Source organism: Cricetulus griseus, chromosome 7, assembly GCF_003668045.3.
Source record: "Cricetulus griseus strain 17A/GY chromosome 7, alternate assembly CriGri-PICRH-1.0, whole genome shotgun sequence".
In the NCBI taxonomy this organism is placed as follows: Eukaryota; Metazoa; Chordata; class Mammalia; order Rodentia; family Cricetidae; genus Cricetulus; species Cricetulus griseus.
The window spans coordinates 27,927,597-27,941,226 of NC_048600.1; the positions used below are offsets into that span (position 1 = coordinate 27,927,597).

General features: G+C 42.5%; 1 protein-coding gene across 1 annotated transcript in view; it reads left to right on the forward strand.

Annotated features, from left to right (window-relative positions):
- Kidins220 (kinase D interacting substrate 220) overlaps positions 1–13,429 on the forward strand; it is an 86,635-nt gene extending 73,206 nt beyond the window's left edge. The window contains exons 27-31 of the mRNA XM_035447342.1: positions 2,173–2,205; positions 4,852–4,980; positions 6,639–6,737; positions 7,648–7,884; positions 10,381–13,429. Coding sequence (XP_035303233.1) covers positions 2,173–2,205; positions 4,852–4,980; positions 6,639–6,737; positions 7,648–7,884; positions 10,381–11,640 — 1,758 coding nt within the window. The 3' untranslated portion in view covers positions 11,641–13,429. The remainder of the gene's footprint in view (positions 1–2,172; positions 2,206–4,851; positions 4,981–6,638; positions 6,738–7,647; positions 7,885–10,380) is intronic.
- Positions 13,430–13,630: the final 201 nt, after the last annotated feature.

Genomic DNA, 13,630 nt, shown 5'->3' on the forward strand with positions numbered 1-13,630 from the left:
GCCACAGGTGCCCACCGCCCTCAGAGACTGAGTGTGTCACAGGTGCCCTCCGCCCTCAGAGACTGAGTGTGCCACAGGTGCCCACTGCCCTCAGAGACTGAGGTGTCACAGGTGCCCTCCGCCCTCAGAGACTGAGCGTGCCACAGGTGCCCACAACCCTCAGAGACTGAGTGTGTCACAGGTGCCCACCGCCCTCAGAGACTGAGCGTGCCACAGGTGCCCACCGCCCTCAGAGACTGAGCGTGCCACAGGTGCCCACCGCTCTCAGAGACTGAGTGTGTCACAGGTGCCCTCCGCCCTCAGAGACTGAGTGTGCCACAGGTGCCCACCGCCCTCAGAGACTGAGCGTGCCACAGGTGCCCACAACCCTCAGAGACTGAGTGTGTCACAGGTGCCCACCGCCCTCAGAGACTGAGCGTGCCACAGGTGCCCACCGCCCTCAGAGACTGAGTGTGTCACAGGTGCCCTCCGCCCTCAGAGACTGAGCGTGCCACAGGTGCCCTCCGCCCTCAGAGACTGAGCGTGCCACAGGTGTCCACAGCCCTCAGAGACTCCAGCAGCAGTGTCAACCAGCTGAATGTTATGCACCCCTTTAACAGCACTTAAGAAGTGGATTTTCATTATTCTTTTTGAATTATGGGAAATGCTAGTTTCCCCCCTATATTGAAATATAGCCCAAATTGAATCTTTACTTTTGTGTGGAAGTCTTTAAGCCATATTTCAGTTAAAATGTTCTCTGAATTTCAAGTAAATGGAGTGAAATATATTTGGTAGCTGATACTATAGTAATGTCCTAGGTGTAGTTTTAAAAAGGTTAAAAGATGCAGGGGGCTGAAGGGATGGTTGAGTGGTTGAGAGTACTGGCTGCTCCTCTGGAGGACCGAGAGCTCCCTGTAGCACCACACAGCTGCACACCTCCTATATATGACTTCAGTCTCAGAGCTCCACCACCCCCTTCTGGCCTCTATGGGTACTGCATACATGTGATAGCCATACACATAAAAATACATAAAATTTAAAGTTAAAAAGCAGACAAACATGTTAATACTTGGTTTTTTCTTTGTTATTTAAAGAGTGTCCTCAAACTGTAGTGTTAAGCCTTATCTATCCTCTTTGACAGAGTTATTTCTCCAGTCTCATGAAGAGTAAGTTACATAGTGATCATAATAACACAGGAGGAAGATGAGCCAAGTTTCATTTCCATCTAGTTAACAGTTTCTGCCTCTAGTTTGGGGGCATCGTACAGTAAACCATCATTTCACAGAACTTGTCTGATATCTGTGCACGTCCCTATGGAGACATGTCTATATAGTCACCATCTAAAGTCTGACGATAAAGAGTAGAAGAGGATCACCCTGTGGACTCCACACACTGACCATATTCAAAGGTGTCTCAGACACATGTCTGAGGTGAGGCTAGCAGATAGCAGAGCCTTCCTCCTGTTCACTAGAATACCAAGGCCGGTGACAAATTTAAATTTGTCAGTTGTCTGTGGATGGTTTTAAGCATTTAAGACTATAGTCACTGATTTTTCAGTACGTAAGAACAATTAACAACAGGGTTTGTTTGATTTGACATAGAGTTCTTAAGAATTCTACAGTATGGCAGTCAAAGAGTGTGGGTTTTTTTTTTCTTTTTTACATTTCTGATTTGTTGGGCTGTAATTTTCAAGACATTTCTTTTAAACAGGCAATCGAGGCTTCTGTTAGAATCAGCATAGTCAATGACGCAACACTCATATTTAGTGGTGTATTTCTGAATAATAACTGTCCTTCAAGGTAGTCTACCTAATCAAGCCTTAAATGTTTTGACAATTTTAAGCTTATATATTGGAAGAATATTGGCTTTTCATGGAAAAATGTGATTTACCTGGTTTTCTTGTTGAATGTGTCATGCATGATTTATTCTTTTAGTGGAAAAAATAAGTTTTAAGAGTGCAATTTTAAATTTTTTAAGTATCTACTAATGAAATAAAACTGCTTTCTGTATGTTTCTCACTCAGTACTGCTGATACCAAAGTTTGTTTAGAGTTGAGGGGAAATAAGAGGCTTGGCAGGGGCTCTGTTTATATGTATGATATATGTATGAAATGTGTATGATATGTGTATGACATGTGTGCTTTGATTTATTTCACATTCATGGCCTTCACTCTGTTTTATTCCCTCCTTAAAGCCGTGTGACTCTGGGTTTAACAAACAGAGACAGGTACAGAAACTCCTGGTGACGTCTCACTTACCTTAGCAGTCTATTAGATGGTCATTGGCTACTTCATGCTGGGCTGTTTATAGATCTCTGCCCATTCTGTGTCTCGGGTTCATTTCTGTAGTTGCTTTCAGCCTCTGCATGGCAGCCATTGCTGACTAATCAGTTTTCAGCTTTTCTAATAAATTGACTGAAGATGTGATATTTCAGAGTGTACTGTTAATCTGCTGACACCAGAAAGCAAAACCACCACCTTAGGTAACTAGTGTTTTTATAGCTTTGCTTTGAACTGAAGAAATCCTGATTCAGATGCATTTTCAAGCTTCTGTCTAATAGCTTAAACAAGCTAATGTATGCTGTGTTGAGTTTTCCAAGTAAGAAAGATAAATAAATAAATTCCAATTTAGAAAACCACTACTGTTCTGGATTACACAGGTGGATTTCAAATGAGAATGCACCATAAATGTTGAAGGACTATTTGGATTCTTTGTTTCCTCACAAAATAATATACTGAGTTTCTATTAAGAACTGAGTAACTCAATAAATTTTTTATACTCCTCTTTTATGATATTTCCATTCAAAATTTATTATTTTGGTTATAAGAGTCATTTGATTTAAAAGTAATTTCACTGTACATTATTACTTCAGAAAAGATTTGGAAAGTGATTAACATTTCTCCTTCATATAAAGAAACTTGTAACACATATGGTTTTCAAATTAATAACTTATCATTTGATAAAGACCAACTTTCAAATAGGAATCAGACGTGATCCTAACTCCTCGATTGAGGTGGCCTCTGCTGGGTGTCAATACTTTACAGCTTTCTTTTCTCTAACTAATAAATTCTTGGGGGTAGATATTTGAAACTCTGCTATGTCCTGTTAAACTTTCTTGGCTTTTAACCATTAATTGATGGCTAGTGATGGAGTTTATAATACAGCTACTATAGTGATGGTGGTTGCCTGATGGGGATTTTCTGTTTCTCTCTGCCACATTTATTAATTGGAATTTCATAAGAAAAGTTGTCTCTTCCTCCTAATTCATTAACTTAAGTATTAAGTTTTAAAGCCAGGAGTGGTAGCACATGCCTTTAGTCCCAGCACTTGGGTGGCAGAGGCCAGTGATCTCTGTGAGTTCAAGACTGGCCTGCTGTACATAGTTCCAGGACAGCCAGGGCTACATAGAGAGATCTTGTCTCAAAACAAAAACAAAAAGAAATTTAGTCTTATCAGTATGAATTCATGGATTTTTTTTCTGTGAACTATAACATAATCTGTATTTTGTTGATTAAATTCTACTTTTGTGATTTTTTTAAACAAAAAAGAAAGTAATCCAATATAAGCATATTGAGAGCAACTCTGGGTCATGTAAGATATGGTACATTTTATAGTTAAATAAGGGCAAACTATAAATAAGTATATTTGGTGCAGTTTGTTCCAGGTCATCTGTTTCTAAACTTTGATGTACCTGTGTTGCTTTTGTGAGCTAGGTAGAGTCCCAGACTCATGAAGTCACTGTTCCTGCTGTCTGAATAATACAGTCCCATTTCTCTCTCTCTCCCTCTCTCTCTCTCTCTCTCTCTCTCTCTCTCTCTCTCTCTCTCTCTCTCTGTCTGTCTCTCTCTCTCTGTCTCTCTCTCTCTCTCTCTCTCTGTCACACACACACACACACACACACACACACACACACACACACACACACACGTATGTTCATGTGTTTCTCAGGCAGTGCAACAATTATGTTTTCACATTACAAATAAGGCTTACCTGTGCCTAACAGATATTTTTAAAGTATAAGATAGTCTACTGTTCTTGACACTGGTAAGAGTCAGGTACAATTTATGTACCACCCGCCCTCCAGCTGACCCAGAACTTGATATGTAAGTCAGGCTGGCTTTGAACTAAGAGAGGTCCCCCTGCCTCTGCTTCCTGAGTGCCAGGATTCAAGGTGGGCACACCACCACTCCAAGCCAAACTTTATTCTCTTAAGGAGGTGATAAATCTTATTTCTCATATGAAGATTATGTTGAAGATTATGTTGAAGGGCAAACAGGGCAGATCATAATGCCATCATCTTTATTGCATTTTCTTTATTGTGGCTATAGCTTCCAGAACCCTTTTTAGAAATAGTTGGAGCAAAGAAAACAGTTCATTTATATAAAACCTGACCAGCTGCATGCACTTTGACCCATGTCTACCACTCCCTAGATAATCATTCTGGAAGCCTGGCTATCAAGGCAGTTCATAGAGTGTTTTTAAGGTTACTTAATTGTTTGATATAGGCATTTGAAAATTATTCTTAGATGTGTCCTTTGTATTCTATAAGTATCTGTAATTTCTTTTTCTTTTCTTAAGTTCTCCCCCTCGTATTTAGGGCAGTTCCTGTATGTTTTAAAGTGTAATCATTTGAGGACTTGATGATGACCATCTTAGAAAAGTGGTTTGGGTCAGACTGCCCCTCCTGTAATAAACGCTACTCATTACATGTCACAGTAGCTGAATCAATTTATTAAGGGCATTTTCTTAAATTCTATATGCATAGGCTGTGTTTTCTTTATTTCAGCAGTATAAGTTAATGAATTTTTCTGCCACGTGACCTCACACTCCATATTAACGCTACTCATATGTGTGTTTCCCTTGGCTTACCTAGGGATCGGCCACCATAGGCACAACACTGTTACTGAGTTCAATGACTGTGGATGTCATTTCTGAGAAACTAAGGCAAATAGAAGGACTGGACCAGACCATGCTGCCTCAGTATTGCACAACAATCAAAAAGGTGACGTATGTTTACATCTTATCTAGAGAAAGGACTGAGTGCAGAAGACAGGCCGGATGCTGGGCAGCACATTTTCACAAGGAGCCACTGTATGCAACACCTCCAAGTGAAATGGGGAGCTCACTTTCTGATTTTATAAGTAGATTAAAGAAAGAATAGCTGAATGGCAATGCTACTTAACACATGGTCTAATATAAGTGAAAATGAAATGACACAATGAAAAATACAACAGTTCATTCACTGTGGACCAGAGAACATGGTGAGGCTGCTCGGTGCACCCACCATCTTCAGCTGCACGCAGTATGCATCTCTAATCTGAAATCTCTGAAACAGGAAGCTTTCTGAGCATGGAGGTCGGTGTAAGTCCAGTATCAGAGCCTTTGGGTGCTGGATGCTCAGTGAGTAATGTCCCAGTGAATATCTCTTCCTAGGTGGGGATTGCTGCACTTGGAAGCAGTGGTAGTCTCAAGCGTTCTCAGGAATTAGAACTGGCCTATAGTACATGTTTGTGTGACTTCATAGTAATTACAGAGTACAGTTCATTTCTTACAGAAGGCCAATTTTATATCATGTAAGATTTTTGATAGTGTTATGTTTGAAGAACCACTTAGGGTTGGGCTTACATGAAGGTTTTTTTCTCACAAGTCTCATAGCTCCCGAGTCAACCATACAGCTGAGCAGTTATGTCTGGTGCGGGGAAGACATTGCCTACATGAAGTTAAATGCATCCAGTTACAGATTTTTCTTCTAGCCTAAGCTTTCATATCACAGTTATTGCAGTAGAACATTGATAGCAAGCCTCTGCTGCTTATGCCTTTAATTCTTGTGCACCATGTTACTAATCTTAGCCCACATGTGGTCAGAAAGAGTATGGCACATGTCTGTTTTCTTACAGCACTAATCCATGCCTATCCCTGTCTGTCTGAGTCAGTACCTCCTTCCCACACACAAACCCTGCTCCTCCAGGCACATGGTTAGTGTCAGGGAAGTCTACTCTTGGTCTGCCATGCACATGATCTGTATGCTCATTCCTTTGGAGTTCACCTAGACATGGAGCATTGTACTAATCCCCAACGTAAATACTACCTCATTTTACCAGGTAGTAGTCAGGCTTCCCCCGTTCCCCATAAAATCAGAAGGCCACCCTTGAATTATGCTACTGTTTTTCATTTAAGTGCAGGTAGATTTCCAGGGCCCCCCCAAAACTGAAAGCCTATTTTGTCATAAGTTTAATCAACTGGGAAGTTAGTATCTGGACATTCTTTCTCCACTGTAAGTGGTGAATTGGCTTGTTACACACACTTCATTTAGATCTGGTTTGCAACTAATACACTCTCAAGTTAGAAATCATTTTCCCTCCCAGTCCCCACCATGTATTCATGTTAGTATTTTCTCAGATTCAAAAAGCAAAATTAATGGTTTTGTTGCTGCCCAGGACAGAGCCGGTAGAAATATTTGAGATGCTGGTTGGTCCTGAAGTGTGGTTTGTTTCACTGAAATGCTTGATACTTAGGAAAATGTCAAGTGATTTGTGTGACTGAGATGCAGCTCATTGTATTGCATGGAGAGTGATGGCCACTGTGAGTGCCGCCTCTGAAGCAGCCTTGAAATCACCAGTAATTCAGAACGCTTTCGATTTTGTTTTTGTTTCTACTCAGGCAAACATAAATGGCCGGGTATTGGCTCAGTGCAATGTTGATGAGCTGAAGAAAGAGATGAATATGAACTTTGGAGACTGGCATCTTTTTAGAAGCATGGTAAGGTTTTACAGCATTATCACAGGTGGCATTTTATTATACTGTGCAAACCCAGAACTAAGAAATACTGGCCTAAATGGATAATTCTCCATAATAATTTAAAAAAAGTTGCATTTTGCATGTGTACCTTTGTTTTGTTTTTGAGTTTTACACTTGTATTCAACCCAGTGCTATGGGGAATAGTCACAGCAGCATGTGGGATCTTGTCGTTTTTGACAAGAAGCGATTCACCAGTTTTCCATGCTTCTGCTCAACAAAAATGTCCTCCTTGACCAGTTCCAGGCAGGTCAATCTGAGCCCTCCAGGCTTCAACCTTCACTCTGAGCCCTCCAGGCCTCAACCTTCACTCTCTGTCCTTGTATGTTGCTCAATATCAGCAGCAATACCTATGAGCCACATTGGAAAGATCCCTACGGTCAACATAAGATCACCCCTGGTACTCCTCAGGTTCCTGGTTGTCCCTCATCTCCTCCCAGCTGAGGTCTGATCACCCTGGCTTGTCTTCAAGAATCTTGTCAAATTGGCTTACCCGGAATCCCTTGAAAGCTAACCCTCCCCTCCTCACACTCACTGGCTCTCAGTATACCGTCTTTGGAGTAGAGCTGTTTCTATACTGAGGTCAGCAACCTCTCATAGTAGTTCTTGCTGCTTTCTGCTCACTGGCTCCAGTTTCCTTTGACAGACTCCAGTTGAATTTTGTTTTTTCTTAAGTTTTAAAATTTGTAAACTAAGATGCTGATATTCCTCCTAATGTTATTAATAGGATTAAGGTAAGGTTGGAATACCTTCCCTGAACCATCGTAGTGGGAAGTGTGTGTTCCTGACCCTGGTGTGATAACTATAACTTTAGCTCTCTGAAGCCTCTGTAATGTGCTTTGATAACGCAGATGAATATTGATCTTTTGTTAAGGTCTTAGAAATGAGAAATGTGGAAAACCAGGTGGTCCCCGAAGACCCACGTTTTCTCAATGAAAACTCGAGTGCCCCAGTTCCTCATGGGGAAGCTGCTCGCCGAGCTTCTCACAGTGAACTGCCTCACACAGAGCTTTCCAGCCAGACTCCCTACACACTGAACTTCAGCTTTGAAGAACTGAACACACTTGGCCTGGATGAGGGAGCCCCGAGGCACAGTAATCTGAGTTGGCAGGTATTTATTTTGTGTCATTTTTCATGTTTGGAGAATAAATGCAAATATGCTGGTACATTAAAATGCTCATCCAGAGAGTACTGATTGAGAGCCCAGCTCAGCAAGAGGAAGGGACGACCACTCAAGGACTTGGGTAAAGTCCAGGGGAAAGTTAGGTTGTTCAGGAATTGATACAAATGGTGAAAACACAGTCACAGAAGACATCGGCAGGAGAATAAGAACAGGTGGTGCACATCTTTAATCCCAGCACTCGGAGCCAGAGGCAGGAGGATCTCTGTGAGTTCGAGGCCAGCCTGTTCTACACAGGGTGAGAATGGGGCTGTATGAGGGTGATTGTGAATTTGTCTTTCTTTTGGTATTTTCTGTGAGATTCAGTGACCACCAACCAAAGTACATATTTGTGGAAAACTAGCACCCTGCTACCCACTGAAACTTCAGTCTGTTTTTTCTTTGCACACAGGAACACACATTACACATCACACTTGCTATTTCTCTCATGTTGCTCAGGCTGGGTCAGCCAGGGCTCAAATGATTCTCCTGCATCAGCATCTTGAGTGCTGGGACCACCAGCCCGCACCACTGTGTGGGCGACCACACACATGTTCTCTGGACAGGTGTGTGGGTGACCACATACATGTTCTCTGTGGGGATGTCTTAGACAGGTGTGTGGGTGACCACACACATGTTCCCTATGGGGATGTCTTAGATGTGTGGGTGACCACACACATGTTTTCTGTGGGGATGTCTTAGGCAGGTACAAGCATCAGAAGCAGACATGCAGGTGAGTAATATGTGAAGGATAAGGGGGGTTAGAAGGGAAACAGCCAGAGCAGGAAACTGTGTCTGGGCAGTGTGGGCAGAGCAGTGCTGGCAGGTGCTCCTGGGGAGGGCTTTTGTTTGCAGTGACGATATTTTTAATTTCTCTCCATACAGTCTACAGTAAGTGAAGAAGCCATTTTATTATAGAATACTGACTAATACATGAATTACTTTACAAGCTCACACTCAGTCCATTGGTCTCTGTTCCGCCAGAAGCACTTCCTTTCCTCTCCAGCTCTCCTTGACCTGCTGTTCAGACACTTCCGCCTGTCTTCCCATTAACACAGCAGTTCTTAGCCTTTGTTCTCTTAGAAATATCCAGGACCTTGGGCTGGATGGTAAAGATGCTTGCCCCATCCTAACGACCTGAGTTTGACCCCTGAGGCCCACATGGTAGAAGAAGGAATCTCTTCTTCTTGGTAGAAGAAGTTGTTCTCTCACCTCCACACACATCCCTAGACCCATGTATACACACACACACACACACACACACACACAAAGTAATAAACATGATTAGGACCTAGAAAACTTTTGCATATATAAGCTACTAAACATAGTTAAATAGAAACCAAAAATGTTTCTAAATATTTTTAAGTAATTACATAAACAACATTTTTTACAAAAAAATTACTGTCCCCTGCCAACAAAAAAGCCCAGTGAGAGGTAATGTTTTGCACATATCTTAGTGCTGCTGCTTCCCATCTCCAGGAACAGCACACATGTGTAGCTGTGGCACTCCACTGTGTGAATGAAGGAAAAAGACACAGGGCATTATGGTGTCCTGCAGGATGTAGTTCAGGACTTATAGGTCCCCTGCACAGTGGTGCAAGAGTGCAGGCTGCACTTGAGAACAGTTGCACTAGTGGGTGGAGGGTGGTACCGTCCTTTCTGTTGCATGGCATCTTGAGGGACCGCCTCCTTCTAAAGGAAAGATGGTATTATTGCCCCTACGCCTTTGTTCTAGGCTTTCCTGTGATCCGTTCTTAAACTCCCCGGGTGCTGTCTCCTCCATTCCCTGCTTCTTTTCCCTAATCTGTATTTTTAATTGCTCATTTATTAGCTTTCCTTGGATCTAAAGCAGCTGGAACCTTGAAACTCAGTAGTAGAAACTGAACTTAAAATTTGTCTCATTCTGCCTTTCCTGCCCAGCTGACCCACAGTTTCCGCTGCCGCTTACCCGGAACTTTGTTATCACCTTTTCTGTTCCATTTTAAGGACATTTTCTTCCTCTGAATTAGATGTGACAGAAGCTTCCTATCACCTCTCTGAGATGAGTTCTTTTCTCAGACCTTGAAGACCTGAGTGTTGTGTTTTGAGATCTGTTTTTGTTTCATCTTTATCTCTTCTAAGAGGAATTCTTTCTCAATGGAGATATTTTACCTTAAATAAAATAAAAACTTGCAATTACTAAACGCAGTTGCTCAGATGACTTGTACAACCTGAAATTGTTCTTTTGGATATAAACAGTCAATTAATGTTGCTAAAATTTATAAGCTAGTAACAGAATGGTTCATAAACTCACAGCTTTTGTTAAGCTGTTAGGTCAAACCTTTTAAGACCCTGGTATTTTGGTAACTTTTAAATTATTAGTGTACATTTGTATTTCCTAAGCTGATGTTTATTATGTCTTTTCCCCTTCTTATTTGAATTCTTAAATTTTTTTTTCTGTCTTCACAGTCACAAACTCGCAGAACCCCAAGTCTCTCGAGTCTCAATTCCCAGGACTCCAGTATTGAAATCTCAAAGCTTACTGATAAGGTGCAGGCCGAATATAGAGATGCCTATAGAGAATACATCGCTCAGATGTCCCAGTTAGAAGGGGGCACAGGGTCAACAACAATAAGTGGCAGGTCTTCCCCACACAGCACATACTATATAGGTCAGAGTTCTTCAGGGGGCTCCATTCATTCTAATCTAGAACAAGAAAGGGGGAAGGAGAGTGAGCTAAAGCAGGAGGATGGGCGCAAGTCATTCTTAATGAAGAGGGGGGATGTCATAGACTACTCCTCATCAGGGGTGTCCACTAATGATGCCTCACCCCTGGACCCCATTACTGAAGAAGATGAAAAATCTGACCAGTCAGGTAGTAAGCTGCTCCCAGGCAAGAAATCCTCAGAACGGCCCAGTCTCTTCCAGACAGACCTGAAGCTTAAGGGAGGTGGTCTGCGCTACCAGAAGCTGCCCAGTGATGAAGATGAATCTGGTACAGAAGAGTCAGATAATACCCCACTGCTCAAAGATGATAGGGATAAAAAAGCTGAAGGCAAAGCAGAGAGAGCATCCAAGTCCCCAGAGCACAGTGCCGAGCCAATCAGAACATTCATTAAAGCAAAAGAATATTTGTCAGATGCCCTCCTTGACAAAAAAGATTCCTCAGATTCCGGAGTGAGATCCAACGAGAGTTCTCCCAACCACTCTCTTCACAATGAGGCGGCAGACGACTCCCAGCTGGAAAAGGCAAATCTCATAGAGCTTGAAGATGACGGCCACACTGGGAAGCGTGGGATGCCACACAGTCTGAGTGGCCTGCAAGATCCAATTATAGCTCGGATGTCCATTTGCTCGGAAGACAAGAAAAGCCCTTCTGAGTGTAGCCTGATTGCTAGCAGCCCTGAAGAAAGCTGGCCTGCGTGCCAGAAGGCCTACAATCTGAATCGAACACCCAGTACCGTGACTCTCAACAACAACACCGCGCCAGCTAACAGAGCCAACCAAAACTTTGATGAGATGGAGGGAATCAGGGAAACTTCTCAGGTCATTTTGAGGCCTGGGCCCAGTCCCAACGCTACAGCTATTCAGAATGAAAATCTGAAGGGCGTGGCGCACAAGCGAAGCCAACGGTCCAGTTACACAAGGCTCTCCAAAGATGCGGCCGAGCTGCATGCAGCTTCTGCAGACAGCACGGGCTTTGGAGAAGAGAGAGAGAGCATTCTGTAAGGGAAAGAGTCATGAAGTAGCATTGTCCTGCCCTAGGGATGAGACTGTCTCTAAGCAAAGAGACATGAAGTGGCCTTGTCCTACCTAGGGGTGAGACTGTTTCTAAGGGAAAGAAATGTGAAGTAGCCTTGTCCTACCTAGGGACAGGACTGTCATGAACTCTGAATTGATCCATCACCGATATTCATCATGTTTATGCATCACAGATAACTGATAGGTGGTCAGGCATGTGGTGAAGCATACGTCTTCTGCATAGCAGAGGGAAGTCATCTCCATTGTCTCCTGCATCATGGGCTTTACAGTCTCATCACCATCATTATGCCCTTCCCTGGCACACAGCTGCACTGACTGATGAGAAACAGGCTGAATATAAAATAGGTCAGAAGTGTATCTAAAGCCAAAAGGAAGCAAACCTAGAGACCTCCTTTATATAATATTCATGAAACATTTGAGGGAAGATGTAACGTTAGATGAAGCAGAAACCAATTTTGCTGTTAGAGTTTAATCTTGGTACAGATTTATAGGTTTTAGAGTAGAGGCCAGAGACTAAAAGTGAATGCCTAGCAAATGGATAGCCAATGTTCTGTACAAGACCTATTGCTTTTTAAAGAGGTCTTAGAATTTCAGGAGAAAATATATACTGAAGAGGGTAATAAAAAATCAAGAAAGTGAGTCAGCAGAACCCTGAGCATGTGCCCGGGCCATGGTGAGTTGTTAGCAGAGGAGGTGGGGAGAGCAGTATATTCCTGGGATGCTCTCTCCAGACCCAGCCCAGGCTTCCCACACCTGTGCCCTCAAAACCATCTTGGGCTGTTCTGCAACTCCTAAATTATGCATCTAATCTATCTTAGCTTGTAGTGATTAAACCCAGGATCTCACAAATGCTAGGTAAAGATTCGCTGAGCTACATCCCCAGCCCTAAACACAAGTCCTTTCCCTGGAGATTCAGGAAGACATGGCTGTAAGAGGCACCAATAAATTCTTACTGAATGAATGTATCAGGAAATTGTTACATTTAAAGAGTTAGTGACAATGACACTAGACAAGTGACAAGCAAATATTTAATTTGGTAAAATTGAGTCTGTACTGCAACAGTTTGTTTCATGTGTATTCCTAAATCAGCATTTTAATTCCAGGAGAAATTATATAAAACGCTGTGTGGCTTTTAACAAGAGCTTAGAAGTGTACAACAAAGCAAGAAGAAAAAGATAGAGCCAGTGTGAACAGGATGCCACACTTCCCATTATTCTTAGCAAAGCTAGAGTGAGCACAGACATTTAAGTATCATGTAGGCTAGAAGTGTGCCTGTCATCATCACGCATCAAAACTGTGTGTCATTGATCAGAGCTTGTTCATGTAGTCAGTTCTAGCAGTATGTCCTGAGCCACGGTAGGCTTGTAGATGTGAGGTGACAGGCTTCGTGTTTGTGGAGGTGTCCATCACTGACTGGACCTGTGTTGTTACTGTGTTGGAAACTGCCCTATGTTTCAGTGCCCGACTGTTTGAGTGTAATTGAGCATTTTCATGAAGTGCATATGTTGCATGATCTTTAACAGGTATTTTAAACATTAAAAACAGCATGATGTTACTGACATGATGCATTTTACTACTTGTAGTGTTTATTAGTTTGCAATATCATGTAATTGGTACTTGAGAAGCCGTTTGGCTTCTTTCCAGGTGAGTGGCTAAGCTCCCCGTCTCAGGAGCCCTTTATTCACACTGTCTGTGAAGTCATTACTGGAGTGCCACGTGCACACGTAGACAAGGAACAATAAAGAATTGCATGCCATTCTGACTCACTGAGTTTTATTCACTATAGCAATGACAATCACCTTCTGATTAAAAATTAAAACGTGGTCTGTGTGTCTGTTTTGTGCCCATGGCTGGAGTTTATAGACTTACAGGTCATAAAGTTGACAGTGTTCCAGACAGCCCTTATTATTGTCTTTCTAAGAAAGGTTGGCTCTGAAGCCCTGGTGCCTGACTAGTG